Genomic DNA, 19,990 nt, shown 5'->3' with positions numbered 1-19,990 from the left:
TGTCTCTTCTCTGTCAAATAAATCAATAAAATCTTAAAAAAAAAAAAAAAAAGAATTTGGTGTATGATAAAGGTGGCTTTATTTTATTTTATTTTTTTAATTTTTAAAGTGATTTTAAATATGAGCAGGGAGGGCGCCTGGGTGGCTCAGTCGGTTAAGCGACTGCCTTCGGCTCAGGTCATGATCCCGGAGTCCTGGGATCGAGTCCCGCGTCGGGCTCCCCGCTCTGCAGGGAGCCTGCTTCTCCCTCTCCCATTACCCCTGCTTGTGTTCCCTCTCTCGCTGTGTCTCTCTGTCAAATAAATAATAAAAATAAAAATTTTTAAATATGAGCAGGGAAAGTGGATCATTCTCTAAAAGTTAAAAAAAAAAAAAAAGAAAAAGTTAGAGCCATAATGTAACTAATGCTGGGGCCTTTGGCTCCTGCAACTATGTCTCCTTTGAAGAGGCAGAGACCCTTGGCTTGTAGTAACTTAGAAGATTTTAATGACCAGATACTTCCACACTGTGGGAGTCACTCAGTTTCCTTAGCCTAACTTGGCTGAGAGAAGGTATCTTTCACAAAGATTTCGTATGTCCCAATAACACAACCAGTGTTGAGTTGTCTTCTTGAAGTTCAGTATCCGCTCCTTATCTTGCCAAGGTCCAGGACAAAAGGGCAGGAAGATGGTTTCCTGATGCTTATTTTGTTCAGTCATAGTTGGGCTTCTCTACATCATCACTGGGCATCTGTTTTCTAAAACCTTCGCAACGTATCAGTGGAGAAGGGAATTTTATCAGAGGAACATGAGTAGCAGAGCTGTTCTGAAACAGGGGTAGGCCACAGATGGGTTCCAGATGTGCTAATGTGCCCTTCGAGTGGTGGGGCTCAGGGCCTCCTTAACTCTGGCAGTTGTTACGTAGCCTCCGCTGGAGACTGTTAAACCGTGCCCTATGCAATGATTTTCCTTTTCTTTCTATGCCACGAATACGCGTTTGGGGAGTACTGTTCTAAGCAATTAGCTGCAAACAATGGGAACATGAATAATATCATTATGCAAAGAATCATTTGGTTTAGGGAAAAAAAATAGCAGATTATAGCAGAGAATGGATGAGGGGGCGGGTTAGACTTTTTCCTGAACCTCTGAATTCACTCCAGGTCTATTTTCACATTAGACCGTATCATCAGTTTACATTTGTATCAGCCTTTTGCAGTTTTTACCTGTTCCTGGTCCTTTACACATACCCAGATACATTCCAGGAGGAATAAATAGTTGAGTATAAATAGTCATACAATAATTGAAAGAAAACATTTGGTATAGGGTTTAACACAGAAACAAATCAGAAAAAAATGCTACATGTGGTTGTATTAAAACAAAAAAATCAAGTACATCTAAAAATGTTAAGAATTTAAAAACAAGCAAATGGAAAGATACTAGCAGTAACAGCATATATGATTTGCAGTAATATTCTACAAATAAAAATCATTCTAACCTAAAAGACTAAAATCTCAATAGAAAATAGCCAAATGACATCAGGAGATGATCCACAAATGAAGAGCTGCAAATGACCAATAAATATATGAAACATTCAGCCACAGATGTAAATGCAGATTGATTAACAACTGAGAGAGCTACATAAGAAATTGGACAGATTTTATTTTAGTTTAGGGGAAATCGGCCCCTTACATAAATTCTGGTAGTTGTGTAAAGTGATGAGCATTTTTATAGGTCAATTTGGCAATACATTTAAAAAAATGTTTTAATCTTTATACCCTTTGACCTTATGTTTTAATTTAGGAGTTTATTCTGAAGAAATGATCAGAAATGACATGAAGAGATATGAAAATGGTATTCATTACAGCTTTATACTCTGATGAAAATGAGAAACAATTGAATTCTACAAAAATGAGAATGGATTATGGATTATCATATGATGGAATCATGGGCAATCATTAAAATGTCTTTGGAGAATAAGGTATGGAAAATATTGTCTGTGTGCTGCATAAATTGCATGTACATTATTTCAAATACACTATATTTCATCTCATATACTCTTAATTGGATGAGGCATCGTTTTCTCTGGCACTAAGAAAGAAAACAACAACAAAAATAACACCCAAGATATGAATTCTGATAAAAGACCCTGGCATAAAGCTAGGCACAGTCAGGATGAATGAGAACTAGACTTGTCTCTGGAAAGGGACAGCAAAGAAACCAGTTGGTCCTCATTCAGAGTGTGATTCTAATTCCTACCACCAACCACCATGATCCAGAAAGCTTCAAGCAAAGAGAAAATAGAGTGTTCCCAGTTGGTAGTTCCCCCAGGTAGAAGCAAACCTAAGTCCCCTGGCAGAAATTGGACTTCATGCAGATAGATAGTAATTTTTTTCCTTTTGTAACTTTTTCAGTGACTTTTTAAAGACCCCGTTGATTCTAAAATGAATTTCTATAATAGAATTGTTAGAAATGAAAAATTGTGTCTAGAGTGGAAGGAGCATACTATATATATGCAATTGGAGGGAAGTACTCTGAAATTTAGCAGTGAAGTCCAATCTGTTGGATTACATATGTATTTTACAAAACTTCTCCATGAACATTCATTACATATATTTAAATGTTTACCTTAATTAGGATTCCCATAATTATTTTTAGTCCATTTTCTTAATTTGGTCTCCTCTGTTAGTATATTTTGAATCATTACCAACCTTTGGCAGTGAAGCTCAGGCATTTTAGACTTTTTATAATTTCAGCACTTTGGAAAAGAGCTATGTTTATTTTGGCTGCAGACCTGTGGGTTGTTACTGTTAGCAGGTATATGAAAAGTCTTCCAAAACACTGGATCCCTGCATTGAAAGAGAAAAAAAGAAAAAAGGAGGAGTGTTTAATAGCACAGTCTCTGGAGTGAGACCCAGGCTCAAATTTCAGCTTTGATACATACTAGTTGTATGACTTTAGGCAAGTTATTTAAGTAGTCTAAGACTCAGTTTCCTCATTTTTAAAAATGATAATTGTATAGTCAAGAGAATGAAATGAAATAATGTAAAATGCCCATCATATAATATCATTTCTAAATCAAAGGTTTGTGGGACCAACTGCTTGAAAATGTGATTTATTTTTAACATCCCTTTGCTCTTCTTCATTGTAGTCACTCTTAACAATGATCATGCATAAGACAGACCTTTGAAAATTCATAATCTCTTCAGCGCTTCCCTTTTTAAATGACAAATTCCCTATCCGCAAATAGAAAAAGGGGGTGCTCTCCTGATTAGCATAACCTTGATGCAGAAAAGGAAAATTTATAGGCCAGTCTCACTCAACAAAGATGCAAAAATCCTCAAACTAAAGTGGCCAGCAAACCAAATCCTGCAACACACAAGTAAGAATTATACATCATGACCATGTTGGATTTATTCCAGGAATGTAGGACTGGTTTGACATTAGAAAATCAATATAATTTGTCACATTAATAGAATAAATGAAATAAATATGATCATCTCATTTAGATGCAGTAAACCATCTAATAAAATTCAAATTCCATATGCCTTTTTGTAAAAAAAGTAATTCTTAGCAAACTAGAAGGGAACTTCTTAAATCTCATAAAAAATATTTACCAAAAACCTAAAATAAACATATTAATGGTAAATTCTCTGTTCTGTCCTTATTGGGTACAGTTTTGAAACCTAAGTTTTGACTTCTTCCTTTATTTCTAAAATAGGTTATTGTTGTTCTTCACTATTAACTATTTTTGTTCTTTTGAAACTAATGTATTCTCCCATTTTATCTTACTTTGAAATGATAAACCTTGTTAGTCTTTCAACTCTGCTACATTATGCATTTTATTGTTAGTTTTTCCCAACTATTGTGTCCCAGAATTCTTCCTTTTTATGCTCAGCGCTTCTGCTTTCAAAAGGCAGAAAATCTAAATGTAAATTTATTTTTCTCAATGTGAATAACATTGAGATTTAGATCTCAGCTATGACAGTGTTCTAGAATTATCATCATTGGAACTGTGGTAGTGTCGGTCGTTAGAGTTGTGTCAGCTTCTGACTGGAATGGATCAGTTGTATTTCACCAATGTTGTCTACAGTCAGTCCTGTGTTATTAAAATGTTCCTTACTATGACGCTAAACATAAAGGCTGGTATAATCTTTTGCCTATAGGAGTCTCAGAGGTTAATTTTATGTGGTATACGTCTGGTAACAGTGAAGCTCTGTTTTATGGTGTACATCCTTGGAAGATACCAGGAGCAGCAGAGATGAGTGGAGAGCAGACAGTGAATGAGCCGGAGCGACTGCTTCTGTGAGCGGTCCTGTGGGTTGAATCCTGTCCTCACATTGGAGGAGCTAGCCATGAGCTTTGTATGTATACTCATTCTGTTATTCATCATTGTAAATTATACATAGTTTCACATTTAAATAAACCACATTTTCAAAAATTACAGAATTACCATTTTCATTTTCCATTATGCTTTAATAACATGGAAAAAATCAAAATTGCCTTTCTTGGTTTTCCTCAAGGGTAGTTGAATATACTTAAAATACTATTTCGTTATAAGACAGAGCCTTATCATATTTGGAGATTGGTAGAGTAAATATTGCCCCATGTAATTGATATGTTTAAAGAAGTAGGCTATTTTCATTATGTTCAGAAAAAAATATGTACTTATAATACAGTATATCATATTCTAGTATTAGATTGGTACAGAAAATGCCTGTTTACCTGGAGTAATTTTTAAAGATATGTCTTAAATAAATTTAGTTATTTCAATGTTACCCAAGAGTTATAATCTGATTTTAAAATAACCAATTTTCAAAGAATATAATAAAATATTCACAGTGCTAAAACTCTGGGGAGCTTAATTTAATCATTGATGACTCAGGAAGCAAGTCAGAATCTTGCAGTGCCTCATTTCATAATGAACCTCACTTAATGTAGGGTAAAGTGAAAATTCTAGTTATTTGAATTTCCTGACTGTTTGGATTATGAGTAAACATATATATTTTGTAAGTCATGAAAGCTGTGTTATATACGCCTTCATGCATTTTTCTATAATCCTGTCTACCCCTGTTATGGGCTTTTTAGAAAAGAGAGGTTGAAACTTACTCTCCTTGATTGGAAAGTAGACATGAAAAATTACTCTGGTTACTTAACCTGAATTTCTCAAAGAAGGACATGTGGACCACCTCTCTTAGAATCATCTGGGGTGGGGCGCCTGGGTGGCTCAGTCACTGAGCGTCTGCCTTAGGCTCAGGTCACGATCCCAGGGTCCTGGGATCAAGCCCCACATCAGGCTCCCTGCTCTGCGGGAAGCCTGCTTCTCCCCCTTCCACTTCCCCTGCTTGTGTTCCTGCTCTTGCTATCTCTGTCTCTGTCAAATAAATAAATAAAATCTTTTCATATGGGGTTCTTGTTAGAAATGCAGATTCCTGAATCCTTCAAACCTGCTGAAACACTGTATCTGGAAAAGATCCCAGGATAGTAACAGGCTCTCCAGGTAGTTCTGACAAAAGTTTGAGACTCGTTGCCAGATGGCTTCTGGATCTCAGATCTCAACCTAGGGTAGGCAGCACCTAAATCATTCCTCCCGTGGATGTTGATACAGGAAAAAAGTGACAAAGATTGAAATGGGTGTGCTACTTCCCATAGAGTATGAGAACAGGAAATATGTTCTGCCGTCAGACCAAAGGAATTTTAGAGGCAAAGCTGGAAATAGTTCAGAGCTGTTTCAGTCATATTTATAACATCATTGCTTACTTAAGGTATAGATTTCTTGATGTGTTTTTCTTTATTGATGTGAAGTAACACAAAGTTAGCTGAGCATCATTTGATTCATTTGGAAAATGTTTTTATTGTTTTAATGCTTTGCTTTTTACTCCCAAGCACTATAGTAAATGTCTCTTTGGGGTTTCTTTGCACTGAATATTTTGAGTTTTCAGAGCTTTGGTTGTGATATATTACATATTTTCATTAATGCAAGCCAATTTTACTTGTAGTTCTAGTTGTAACTGGGCTTACTACTGGGAGCAGAATATAATGGTTTTTAGAAGAAACTTTTTCTTTTTTTCATTTTATGCCATTGTGGAAAGATAAGCGGATGATAGTTTTATTTGGCCCATTTGTTTTTCCTATGAGAGTTGAAACATGTATAAATTCACCACCTCCCTCCTTCCCCCTTCAACAATACCCTTTCCATCCTCCCACCCCCATTTGAAGGGTCAGTCAACAGCGCTTATTTATTAAGCACTCATTACACTATGGGAAGGTGCAAACGAAGACTCTACTGCCCTTTTCAATATTCTGTTACTGTTGAGAATTCAGTCAGTATCCAAGTCTTGCCCCATAGCTCTACTACCCCAAAGTTTGCAAAACTCACTTTTGCTCAAGGGCAGCTTTCACTAAGCCACAGGTCAATCATGAAGGCTGGCCTTACTTTTCCCTCTACCTGCCTTCTCCAAAATTCTCCCCAGCCTTGTGTGCTGTGGGCCTTTTGGTTTTACTGTGGGCTGTTCTTGAAATATTGTTGATCATCAGTTCTGAATCCTAGTCTGTCCCTATGTTTATTAGAGGAATGGGTTGAAACCAGACTGCTTTCTCCTTGCTATCTGGACCTTTTAGCCTCCACAAATGAGACACCAGCACCTGGGGAAGATAATTTCAGACAGAATCACAAAGTAGGAGAGATACGGGTTAAAGCTCTGTAGCACTACTTTGGGTTTTCACTTGCATCACCCAGGGGATAAGACCTTAAGGGTTGGAAGCTTTTAGAGAAAGTCACCTTCCTGAATGCTCCTGCCTGCCCTGCTTTCAGGTTTGTATTACCACCTCAAAAAGATTTCCTTCTTTGAATCTTCCAACTGCCCCTATTCCTCCACTGAAAGGGACGTCCTTGTCTGAACCTTTCTTCCTTCCCATTGCTACCATACACTGTGCAGTCAAGGAAGGCCACAGATTTGGGCTGTGTAGAGAAAAAACTACCTGCCTAGTCTCACACGTGTCTGTGCATGTGTATGCACATACGTAGGTGGGGCGGTGATAGACAAACTGACTATGGGTCCTCCAATTCATGTTTGTGTGGTTTTTTTTTTTTTTAAGATTTTATTTGAGACAGGAGAGAGAGTGCAAGCATGAGCCGGGGGGGGGGGGTGCAGAGGCAGGGGGAAGCAGGCTCCCCACTGAGCAGGACCTGAGCCAAAGGCAGGAGCTTAACCCACTGAGCCACTCAGGAACCCATCCAATTCATGTTTCTTACTCAGTATTCTCTCCGAGGCAACTGTGAGCTGGTGGTTTCTTTGCTGATTAACCCATATGTTAAGCAGGCGCGTACACGCACATTCATGTAGATTGTACTGGACAGTGTAAAACCCATATATTGAGAATAGAATATAGCCACATTATTAGTAAGTCTCATGCCCTGGCTGGAAAATAAATAGGTCTATAAAGAACTATTTGACATCTTTATGGGTCTCTTCAGGAGCGACCAAAGAACTGGACTAGATCTTAATGACTTTCTCTCCATTTCCCAGTGGTCACATTGCACACATTTGTATCAGAATCAGATAGCCTCAGAGAAATAAGAGGATGAAGGTAGGAGTAAGTTCACCAGTTTCTCTCTAGGGTTGCCAGATTTAGCAAATAAAAGTATAGAATGTCCAGTTAAACTGAGTTTCAGATAAACTATGAATAATGCTCAATGGAATATTTAGGACATACTAAAAATTATTTGGTGTTTATGTAGAATTTAGATTTATCTGCATATCCTGCGTTTTATCTGGCAACTCCTATCAAACATCTTGTTCATCTCTAGTCTTACTGCTACTATCTTAGACTAGGGACTCTACCTTCAAGTCTGGGTATCTGCACCTGCCTGGGTGGCCTTCTCAATGGTACTCTTCTAATTTACCCCCATTGCCTGCCACACACTAAATTTTTTAAAACAATTTTCATTAAGTTTCTCTTCCACACAAGAAATTATGCTCCAAAGTGATTTTCAGTGTGCAATTGTATATTAAATTTTGTGTGTATGTTATGCATTTTCCTTAGGGGACCTTTTTCTTTTATCAGAATCTCAAAGAGGCATCTTCAAGCTATGTAAAGAACTGTGGCTTATACAAAGAAACAAAAGTGGGTGAATTTAGAAAAATGCATTGCACCTCAATCATGACTTTTCCTTTAGACATCTGTAGTTTGAAAGCCCCTTAATATCATTCGACTCGCACCAACATCTTGCAGAATAGGCAGGGCAGACAAAATTACTTTCAAAGATAAGGTCACTAAATCCCAGAGATGTGAATTTGAAAGTCATACACAACTATTACATGGCATAGCCAGAGTTTGAATAGAAATCTGCCACTGCAAGTTTATTTCTCTCTCTACTTTTACGGACCACCAACTTTAAAAAACATAAAATCAACTTTGGTACAATACTTTAAGCTATAGTTTTAAAACTACTTTGTATATATTTGAACCTCAGAAAGGTTTCTGTCCATCTCTGAAGAGATGTTCTTATTCCCTTTTGTCTAGTGGACCTTGTCACTTAGCTGTCAATTACACACCACAACTATTGGATGTCTGGCCATCTGACCTATAGGGACAGCTTTTCAATGTGGTCACGTGGTGGAATATACCTGTATTCCATTGCTACTATTCCTCAAGTATTTAGAGATGTTTCAGAGTCAGTTTATAAGTCCTTATAATAATAAAAATCATTAATATTTTATGTTTACTCATTTGAAAGCATAAAAAGGGAATAACAGTGTGGCTATTCATCTCTTCTGTTTGGTCCTAAATTTTGTCTTTTTCCACAAATCAAATGTGTTCTGAAAAAAATAAAAAATAAGAGCTTCATTTGCCTCTCAGGTTTCCATACTTTTCCTCCTACCTCTTTAGCCTCACCACCTTTTTTTTCTCTTTTCAAATCATTTTATTTTTTTCATCATGATAAGTGCACTCTTTAATCCCCATCCCCTATTTCCCCCATCTCACCCTCCCTCTGTTAACCGTCAGTTCTCTGCAGTTTAGTCTGTTTCTTGGTTTGTCTTTTTTTTCCTTTGCTCATTTGTTTCTTGAATTCCACACGAGTGAAATCATATCGTATTTGTCTTTCTCTGACATATTTCACTTAGCATAATACACTCTAGTTCCATCCATGTCATTGCAAATGGCAAGATAGCATTCTTTCTTATGGCTGAATAATATTCTATACACACACACACACCCCCCCCATCATCTTTATGCATTGATGGACACTTGGGCTACTTCTATAGTTTGGCTATATTTAAATAATGCTGCAATAAACGAGTGCATGTATCCCTTCAAATTAATGTTTTTGTATTTGGGGGGTAAATACCCAGTAGAGCGGTTCCTGGGTTGTAGGGTAGTTCTATTTTTAATTTTTGAGGCACCTCCATACTGTTTCACACAGTGGCTGCACCAGTTTGCATACTCCTGACGGTGCCCTTGTTGGCCCCTTTTTTTTTTTTAATCTATGGACTTCTCATGATTTATATGTCATTTCCATGCTATCTGTAACCCAGCCATCCCTCTATACATGCGACTTTCATATTTAATTGTCTAGATGAACATTCTCCTATGTGTCTAAAAGCCAGTTCAAATGTAACGTGGAAAACTGAGCTGCTAATATACTACCGCACCGCCTACTTCCAAGTCAGCCCTATCTCATGAAATGGCAATTCTGTAAGGCCCGGGGCGGGGGGGGGGGGGGAGGAAAAGGAAAAAAGGATAGAGACGTTCTTAACTTTTTTTTCTTTCAAACCCTACATTTGGTATGTCAGCAAATCTCGTGGGCCCTTCCTTCCAAATATATCTTGAATTTGATCACTTTTCGCCACCTCCACTGCTTCCCTACCCCAAATCACAATTATCTTTCACCTGGAGTACTTCAAGAACCTCCTAACTGGTCTCCCCTTCTGTCTCTGCACTCCTTAACAGAACAGCCAAAGGGAGTTCTCTGTGAAAATGTAAATCAGATCGAGTCGCTCCTCTGTGTAAAGCCTATTATAGTTTCCCATCTCACTACAAAAGAAGCCAAAGTCGTCATAAATGACCCATAAGACCCTATGTGATTGCCTCTTGGGCCACAACCTTGGATGCCCCCTCCACAGCCCCTTTCCCCCTCTTCTCCCCATGCCAGCCTCCTGGATGGTCCTCCTACAGGGCCTCTCTGCCTCTGGCTTTGGGTGTTTCCTCTTTGCTTGCTGTTCCTCTTTTCTCACACACTAGCATGGCTTCCTTCTTTCTTGTATGTCTTTAATGTTACTTTCCCAACACTTTTAGCAACCTTCCCTGCCTTATTTCTCTTGTTAGCAGTTATCACTTTAACCTACTAAGTATCTTACCAGTTTACCTTATTATCTATCCAGTTCAAAGTAAGCATTAGTAAATATTTGTAGAATGAATGAATGCAAAGATGATTTTCCTGTATTGAAGATATTTTAAAAATCTCATCATATATTTTGATGGCAAATCTAAAAGTGGTTTTCACAAAGTAGTTTGAGTAATGATAAGTGTGTGTAGCCTTCTACTATGACTACTTTGAGGAAGTGAAGACTTAAAAACATTTGAAAACACTATTAGTAAACCTGGATATAAGTATAAAAAGTGTTTGAAGAAAACATGTGTTGAAAGAATCAACTAAATCTGAACAGACTTCCTTAAGAGGTGATTATGAATACAAATGTAGGACTCTGAGCTGTGAAGAGAAACTATGAGTCATTTCAGACAGGAAATCATATCAGATAAAGCTTAAAGGCAAAGAGTGACTCTGGTGATTGAAAGTTGGTAAGTGATGATAAAAGTTAATAATATTAGTATTATATTGATATTTATTAAGGAGTTACCATTAGCTAGCATGGGACTAAGTGCTAAGCATCATGAGTGGTAGGTATCTTTACTTTTTCATTCTACAGAGAAGAATATCAAAGCTTGGAGTAGTTAAGTAACTTGCCTGTTGTCCCATGAGCTTTAATGGTGGAGGCCATGCTTGAATTTAGATCTGTCTGATGCCAAAGCCCAGGTCCCTGACCAGTGAGTAGAACTATCTGATTTTGAGATTAGGTTCTAACAGCAGCTTGCAGGGTGAAATTTAGGCAGAGGTAAAACTACTGCAGAAAATCCTGTAGTGAGGCACCATTTTGGAGAGCAACATAGCATCTCCCAGAAAGCCCAACACAGCCAGGGTTTTCTTTACCACTGGATTAGATTGTGGCTGCTTTGGCTGAACAACACATGAAGGAGGTAGTTCGTGGTTAGGGACAAGTTATGTGAAAAATACACACCTTTAAACACCACATGCACACGCTGTGGGGTTAGATGTTCTCCATATAAGAAGCACTGAGAGATGGAGTAAAAGAGTAGAATCAAGTTCACCATCAGAATTCTCCTGTACAACTTAAAATATTCATTCTTTTAATTTTTTTTAAGATTTATTTATTTTAGGGAGAGAGCACAGTGCACACACATGGGGGCAGGAGCAGAGGGAGAGAATCTTCAAGCAGACTCCCTACTGAGTGTGAAGCCCCATGAGGGGCTCTACCTCACGACCCATGAGATCATGACCTGAGCCGAAACCAAGAGTCAGATGCCTAACCAACTGAGCCACCCAGGTGCCCCCAAAATGTTCAATCTTGCTCCTTCCCCTTCTCTTTAATTTTGTGTATGTAGTTGATGTTGCATATACTGCTTTACGTGACAATCTTGCTAACAGTCAAGCAGCTTTGCTGGTCTAGAGAGGATTATTTAATTCTCTAAAACATTGAAAATCTTGTTAAATATTTATTGCTTGTTGTAGCATAACCACATATCCAAAGCTAGTAGAATCAGGCAGCACATCAATCATGGGAATACATCAAATCTCTCCAGAATTAATCAACAAAAGGAATGGCTTCAACTGTGTAAAATAAAAGAATGCCATTTGAGATGCAGCAAAATTATTTTACCATGAAAAGATGGAAAGTGCTAATTTTAATTCAGTCTTTATCTTTATTTAGGGGCCCCACTTCATGACCTGATACAGAGTCCTTGTCCTTTTAGTACATCTGGTGACTGGGGACTGGAAGTGTGTCATGAAAGTGGAAATTCTTTTTCAGAATCTGAGAGAAAATTTCAGGTGTCTCCCTTAAGTCAGCATTGACTCTGTGTCCCTCATGTTGTTGAGAGTAGTTCTCCTCAGCCTCACTCCCACCCCACCCCAGCACGCTGAGGCAAGGGGCATGCTTTCACCAGTATAAAAGTGTTCTCAGCACGAGTGAGTCACACCATTCTATTTCCCAGGAGAGGAAAGCACATTTGGGGAGTTTGGATTGAGTGTGGTTTGAAAAACTTTCTCCTCGAGAGTCTTTTACATCCTCCTGTGAGGTAATTCCCTTACTCTCCCATCAGTCATTATTGGTTTAAAACAATGGCGCCTGATAAATGTTCATTGAATTTAAGTACTAACTTAGGGTTTCTATTTCTGACTCTGGCTGGGGGCTTTTGAGTACTGTCTAGTCCTAACCTGTCCATTCTCCTGTTTGCAGTTGTTGGCAGCTCCTTGGGGTATGCCGAGTAAAGGCTGCCCCAAAGCTTTGTGGAGTGGCTGAGAGGATCTTATTGAAGAGCTGAGCACAGTATGTTGGCGAGATTACAGCTTGAAAGCCTGTCCTGCCTACAGACTCCTTTTAAAAGAGGTTGCCCCAACCACAAGCCCTAAGAAGGTAGCAGCGCAGTCTGTTTCTTCAGCATTGGTGCTATGTTGTGTAGAATGTTAGCCTTCCATCCTAGTCACAGCTGCAGTAGGAGAGGACACCTGGCTTAGAGGTAGCCAGTCTGTGGGCTGCCCAGTGTTTTCTGAGATTGCCTCAAGTAAGAACTTTCCCCAAAAAGGACAATGGTGATAGAATCAGATTCTCCCCTCCGGGGCATTTGATCATGAACTATAGACAGAGAATTGGCAGCAAGTGGGAAGAGCTATGGTTGTGCAGTTTGAATTACGGCTGTGTTCTGAAGACATTTCATGAGGAGCTGGGGCAATGCTGTGCTGGCGGTCACAGGCCCTGACCCGAGTGCTGGTTGTGTGCATCTCTTCCCCACTCTGCCTCAGGCTGGGGGAGTATTGACACCACATCAATTGATTTTTGTTACAATTGAGGTCTCCCTCCTCCAGGGCTGGTTGTTAACAATTTACTAGCACACCACTGGGTAGGGGAAGGGATGGTATATAGGGAGCAGGGGAAGCAGTTACCTCTTCTGGGTCCTTTGTCTTAAAAACAAACAATGTTTAAGGTAATATGTTAACATGATTGGTATTAAGATTATAAAAAAAGACGTTAGAGAAGACATTGTGAAATATATGATCTAAATATCAGTGGCTAAATTACAAAGCTCATAGGAATGTGGTCAGAGGGTAGTACCTTTCCTGTTCCTGGTACTTATCAAAAGGCACAACCTCCACCTCCCAGGCCCACAAAGGATGACCCGACAAGCCGGTTAAGTCTCTGGTCTTATTTCCACATGTATTCTTTACCCCTATTACTTGAGGTAACTTGAGTGCACACCAGTTACTTAAAACCACAAGAGCCCAGTGAATACAGTTTTTGAGTTCCTTTTTTTTTTCTTTTTTTTTTTAATGTAGGGAAAATGGGACAGGTTCGTACAGTAAAAAGAGCATATATGATTTTGGAATGAGGTTTGAATTCCAATACTCCTTCACCCCTTCCTGGTAGCATAATTTATCTATGCCTCAGTCTCCTTAGCTGTAAAATAAGGATAAAGGATAACAAGCTCAGAGAGATTTGTAGGAATTAAATGAAGTACCATGTGTAAGACATCTAGCACAGTGTCTGGCACTTGTTACGCACTCAAGTAACTTTAGCTCTTTTCTCCTCTCTTTAATTTATTGAAGCCTTGAAAACATCTGGTGGGTAGGGCGCCTGGGTGGCTGGGTCGGTTGAGGGGGCCTACTCTTGGTTTTGGCTGCAGTCGTGATCTCGGGGTCCTGGGATCGGGCATGACCTTGGGCTCTGCGCTCAGTGCAAAGTCTGCTTGTTCCTCTCCCTCTGCTCCCCCCCGCCCATTCTCTCTCTCTCTCTCAAATAAATAGATAGAATCTTTAAAACAAAACAAAACGAAAACAAAAAAAAAACCCAGCTGCTGGTTTTGCGGTCAAGTCAGCAGAATTGCAGATACAATTACTAAACTCTCCACTTATATTACTATGAACTAGGTTGTGGGATAATGCAGTGTTTATAATTTTATGTTTTTGCATATAAGGTCAACTAAAATATTTTAAATATAACTATGATTATTACATTCCTTTGAAACAAGCTTTTCCCTACACTTAGCTCAGAACTGCTATATGTCAGTCCACAAATTACTGTGCTCATTTCCTTTTGTTTTTAAACAACCTGTTAGATTATGGCCAAAGAACTATGTTAGATGTTATAAGGGAATTAAGAAAAACAGATGCTTGGGTAGCCTGGGTGGCTCAGTCAGTTGAGCGTCCAGCTCTTGGTTTTGGCTCAGGTCATGATCTCAGGGTCCTGGGATAGAACCCTGTGTTGGGCTCCATGCTCAGTGGTGAGTCTGCTTGAGATTCTCTCTCTCTCTCTCTCTTTCCCTCTGCCCCTCCCCCTGGCTTGAGTGCTCTCTCTCTCAAATAAAAATAAATAAATCTTAAAAAAACCCCAACAAAACAGATGCTTATGTTATACCCAGTTAAATATACAAAAAAGAGAAAAGGGAGTGAATATTCAATAGTTTTCCTGAATATTCCCCTCCCACTGCCCAGCTTCTAGGTACCTAAATTGAATAATACCATGTGTCTTTTAAATCCCTTATTTACTGTATTACAGCTTATTTACCCTTAGTTTACTTAGATCATCTGCCCTTAGCTTCATTGTCACTGCTAGTATATTAAGGGTGAAATCTGCCCATTTGCCAGGAGTAATTCATAGGATGTGGTGTTTCTCAGTACCAAATGATTTAAGGGGAGCTTTTTGCAAATGGAGTGGTTTTTGGCATATGGGCCTTAATAATTTGCTAGAATTAAATTTGTTTTGAAGTTTTTGATTTTCAAATCAGCATTTTCAAACAAGTAGCGTGATGTACAGATTACCACACTTTAGTTCATACTAGAATAATCCACACTCTAAATCTGTTTGGCATTTACCCCTTAAGAATTTTGCATCCATAAATCATTTTTGTAGCATCTTAAAATGTTCCTAAGGAATTATATAACATCTTGCATCTGCAGGGCCTGTCGTGTCAATGTGAATAAAAAAATAATAAATTATAGTAATTAAGACAATTACGTTGTCTTGAAAAGCTAAGGGTCATTTGGACTCGATTACTGGAGGAGTTACCAGTGCCAAAGAAAAGGCAGGGAGCTAGTAGCTTGGGCCTGTAATTAAACATCTGGGACTGACATTTTGGCCATCAGAGGTAGCACCTTTTGAATACATTTCAACATTGCCTTTTAGGCAAGCTACAACAACTACAAAAACTAGTGTAAGGGGAGGAAGACAGGTTGGTGGTGGAAAGGACAACTGGTCTCAGCATCAGCATTTAACTACTGTGAAAACTTGACACGCAGCCTGCCTCCGCTGCAAATGAACGCTCGCCTGGAAGGCAGGGGGTGGTTTTGTGTCTTACAATGCCTGTTTGTTGTGGACTGGATGGCTCACCTGAATGTGCGGAACTGGCAGTGCCGCTCCAGCCTCACCCTCCCACACTGCTTAACAGAAGTATTTGCCAGATCTTTTTATCCTCTCCTGACCAAAGCGCTCAGGTGATGAGGGGCAGCGCGGGAGTCTCCTCAAACCCCTTAGGCGTCTTCCGTCGGGTCCTCGGCTCGCTGTCCGGTTTCCTGGTGGTGGTCTCTCTCTCTTCTACCCCGTCAGGGGTCTCAGGTGGGACCTGGGTGGGGCGCTCGGCTCTGCTCTCGGGCCTCAACCCTGGGGAGGGATGCTCCCTGGCAGAGAGCTTCCACCTTCTGCTCGCGCTCGCGGCCGGCAGCCTCGCGGCGGCTGTGGACGAGCAGGATTCGGAGGAGGGAGTTGGCGGCCGCTGAGGCCGGGCAGCGGGCCCTGTCCGCGGCGGGCCCGCTCCGCGGTCCTCCCTCGCTCGTCTCCCATGCTCATATTTGGACTCGGCTGCCCGCGCCCAGGAATTTCCCGTCATGCCTCCCGCCGCCCCGTCCGTCGCCCGGAGCCTGGGAGGGAGGGAGGGAGGGAGGGAGGCTCGGACGGCGGCGGCGGCGGCGGCGGCGGCTCCCTGGCCCTTCCATGAGCCCGCGGCGGACCCTCCCGCGCCCCCTCTCGCTCTGCCTCCGCCTTTGGCTGGCCACGGCCGTGGCGCGGAGAACCGCGCAGTCAGGTAAGTTTGGGCTCCCTCCGCGCCTCGCCTCCCCTCTCCCAGCCCAACCCTGCCGAGTTGAGGTGTGACCCAGACCCCGGATCCCCTCTGAGCGCCGGCTGCGCCCCCTTCAGCCTCCTGCGGGGACGCCCCCTGTCCTGAGCCGGGGAGGGGCGCTGAAGGGGAGCGCCCCGCGCGGGCGGCGGAGGGGGCGCGGATGGAAGGAGGTCAGGCTGGCTTCGCCCCCGCCTCCGGGAGGCGTCTGGCCGCGTCGCCGACACCTTATCCCGTCCCCGGAGCGAACCTGAGCCGAGGGACGCTCTCGCCCGACGCGGGCCCCCGGGAAGGGGCTTGGCCGGGCCGCCCGCCGGAGGCAGAGGAGGGGCGCCGCGCCGACTGCGGGAGGGCGCGGGACCAGCGGCGGGGGCCCCCGCCGAAGTGCCCGCTCGGATAACGGGCCGGGGTGCGTGGGAATGCGCCGGCCAGGCCCGCGCCTCCCGCCGCGCGTCCGGAGGGGCGTGGGGCGCCGGGCGGCGCTGGGGGCAGCGCCGGGAGCGGCGGGCGGCGAGCAGGGGCGCACCGAGGGGCGCACGGTCACCCGCCCGCCGCATCGCCCGCGCCGGGGGCTGGGGCTCAGGCTCCCGCGGGCCCCGCTGGTATTTAATAGGCCCAAGCCGAACAAAACCCCGAGTTTGCCAGCTACCAGTTTTGTTTTGTTTTTGAGCGGAAAAAAGCATCTGAGTCTGTTTGTTAAGTTTTACACCGGACTATTTAAAGTCAAACTATGTGAACGAAAGGGGCCATTCCTGCCTTCCTTGGTTTAGGACTATAATTACGGTAATTCTGAAGTCTTAAGAGACGATTTTTAAGATCATTTTCTTTAAATCATGTGGAAAATATCACGAACATTTTTTATGAGGTTATTATAAAAGGTAATTATTTGAAATTACAAATGTACAGTTTAAGGTAAATGTGAAATTGCATGAAATTTTGGTATTTGTGATGAGTATCCAACTTACTAATCATCAGAGTTTCTCAGTTCTTAATTTTTTCTGGAATGGAAGAACAAAAATTATAATTCCTCAGTTGAGATTAGGAAATTTTAGTTTGTTTTTGTTTTTGCCGCTACAAGACTAAAGCGTCAACATAAGATATGGCTCGCAATTAGGACTTATGAATTACTTTAAAGCTGACTCTAATAAGCATAGATTATATTCAGAACTCTCTGGTCTGTCTCTTCATATTTCCGTTGCCACCAGCATTGGTGGCAAAACAGAATTTAAAAGATAGTTGGTCTATAAAAAAATCTTCAGGGTTCATGTAACTTATAAAATTGCCAATTTAGATTAATGGGATATTTTTAAAATGTTTAACTTTATTAAATGTGCAGTTTATAAATATTAATTTAAGTAATGATATCAATTTCATGTTTGCTTCTGACTAGAACTGTTTTTCAGAAAGACCTACTTTTTATGGATTCATATTTTAGGAGTATCTTTAATAGTACTTCTTGGGAAATACAAGAGGTTCTAACTGCACATTTTATTAGTGGTCTTCTAGAAAATACTGTGCTGCACAATAAAGAGTGGATTGTACTGCCAGGGAATATATGTGTTTTTTTTTCTTTCCCCTCAGTGATGTGTTGACTTACCTAATACTTGTGGTAAAGCAGCCCTTGAAGACCAAAATCCACTGTACTGTGGCCCCTTGCCAGCAATTTTGAACACCAAGTTTATGTTTGGATCACTTAAACATTCATTCTTTTAATTTTGGTCCCAGCTGACATATAAGTCTAATTTCTGATGACTTTTATTAGGACCCTATGTGAACGTTTGGAATTTTTTTATATTAAAATAAGTAGTTCTCTACCATGTAGAATTTTGTCACAGTGCCTAAACTGCCTATCTGCCAAGGTTGCAAACATATAGCATCATTTACGTTTTGAATCAACTCACAGTTTTTTAGTTTTTAAAGGTGCTTGTTCTAGTATTTTAACTAAAATGTTAACCCATTAGGTCAGAAATCTTTACTATTTTGCTAAACTCAAGTAACAAGAATATCCAAAAAAGATCCCAACAGTAGTTGCTTAGATTTTTTCCTACATTTTCTAATACATTTATCCTTTTTAAATTAAAAATAAAATTTCAACCATTAGAGAGAACTTTAGCAAATAATGCTTTTTTTGGTTCTATTATCTGGTCACAGTTCTTTGATTTTATCGTGCCTGTGTTACTTATTATAGTTGGGGATTTGGTTCAGATGTTTAGCTTCCTTCTCTGTAAAGTGATGAAGTTGGACATAATCTCCATGTCCCTTCGAACTCTAGGTTACTGTAATATTGTTTTTGTTTATATAATCCTGCAGAGCCGCCCACCCTACATTGATTCAAACTTCTGATTGTCAACTCTGACTTGCTATACATGTTAAACTGGTCTACTTGTGGTCAGATCTGATTGGTGTGGATCCAGCTTGTGGAACATCTTGATATCTGGCACATGCACACAGATGCACACACGTTGACAGAGTTCCATGATATTAAGCTTGTGTTACTTTCTCTTCCCCTCATCTAATAGCAGGAAGTGCTGGTTATGTCATAGGGTAAATGTCTAACTGTTCTTTAGGGCAGTTAAGCCCAGGCCCTAAGATGGTTTGGTATTCAGTTTTGGAATTTGTGTCTGGGTTAAGGATACCACAGCACAGCATCCAAACCTTTCTGTGGTTGGGAGGTTGTGGGTAGTTATTTGGGGGCATTCCAGATGAAATGCCCTACATTCCTACAAAATGCCCTATTGATCATACTTGGACCTACCCATCTGGTTTATTCAGAATTAAATTGAGATTGGATAGGAGGGTCATCAGATTGCTATTTAATTTGCCAGTTGTTAGCATCTGTGATTTCTATATAGATATCTCAAGGCTTTACTTTGAATATTCTTATATTTTCTCCTTTCTGGGCCAGTTTTTCTTTTAAAATGTTCAGCGTGGTCCTGGATCCTTGTTCACATATTTTCTGTATAGCATACCAAAGTCATCTTTATGCCTTTATGGAAATGCAAAGAAAAAGAAATTGTAGAAAAGATAGGCCAGTAATAAATCAACCAATTGACTTTACGGAGGATTTGGTTATTGCCTCATTTAAGCTTCTGTTGCAAGTAAGAGAAACGAACTTGAACTAGTTTTAGGAAAATGAAAGAAAGGAATTTGATGGAAGCTAAATGCAGACAGACCATATTAGGGACCAGGGACTGGAAAACGTGGAACTTTCTCTGTCTCTACTCTTTGCCTTTCTTTGCTTCATTGTTCTTTCTTTGCTGACCTTTTTTTTTTTTTTCCTGCTTTCCTGTGTTCATGGTTGAATTTGACTGCTCAGCAGCTCCTGAGTATTTACGTGTCCCTCAGTTCACAGGGAAAGACTAAATCATTGAGGCTTGATTCTGAATTCCTGAGAGAAAGAACCTGATAGACACAGTTTGTGTCTTGATAGAGATTTTCCCTAAGGTCTCTTCTTTTTTTTTTTTAAGATTTTATTTATTTGACAACGAGAAAGACAGCCAGAGAGGGAACACAAGCAGGGGGAGCGGGAGAGGGAGAAGCAGGCTTCCGGCAGAGCAGGGAGCTCGATGCGGGGCTCGATGCGGGGCTCGATGCGGGGCTCGATGCGG

The 19,990-nt window shown here is 40.8% G+C and overlaps 2 protein-coding genes across 4 annotated transcripts in view; both read left to right on the top strand.

Moving 5' to 3' along the window:
- LEMD3 (LEM domain containing 3) overlaps nt 1–1,873 on the top strand; it is an 80,190-nt gene extending 78,317 nt beyond the window's left edge. Inside the window, exon 14 of the mRNA XM_035002213.1 lies at nt 1,779–1,873. The gene's annotated coding sequence lies outside the window, so the exon portion shown is untranslated. The remainder of the gene's footprint in view (nt 1–1,778) is intronic.
- Nucleotides 1,874–3,614: 1,741 nt separating this feature from the next.
- MSRB3 (methionine sulfoxide reductase B3) overlaps nt 3,615–19,990 on the top strand; it is a 178,899-nt gene continuing 162,523 nt past the window's right edge. The window contains exon 1 of one of the 3 annotated variants that reach the window (XM_035002215.1): nt 3,615–4,339. In XM_035002215.1, the coding sequence (XP_034858106.1) occupies nt 4,259–4,339 (81 nt within the window). In that variant the 5' untranslated portion in view covers nt 3,615–4,258. Of the gene's footprint in view, nt 4,340–16,209; nt 16,350–19,990 lie in introns of those variants that run through there. The other 2 variants (XM_035002217.1, XM_035002216.1) reach the window with 2 other exon arrangements.

The sequence above is a fragment of the Mirounga leonina genome, unplaced genomic scaffold (genome assembly GCF_011800145.1).
Source record: "Mirounga leonina isolate KUSES-001 unplaced genomic scaffold, KU_Mleo_1.0 Mir_126, whole genome shotgun sequence".
Classification (NCBI taxonomy): domain Eukaryota; kingdom Metazoa; phylum Chordata; class Mammalia; order Carnivora; family Phocidae; genus Mirounga; species Mirounga leonina.
The sequence above is the reverse complement of the archived record's forward strand: the minus strand, read 5'-3'. Positions and strand labels throughout refer to the sequence as shown.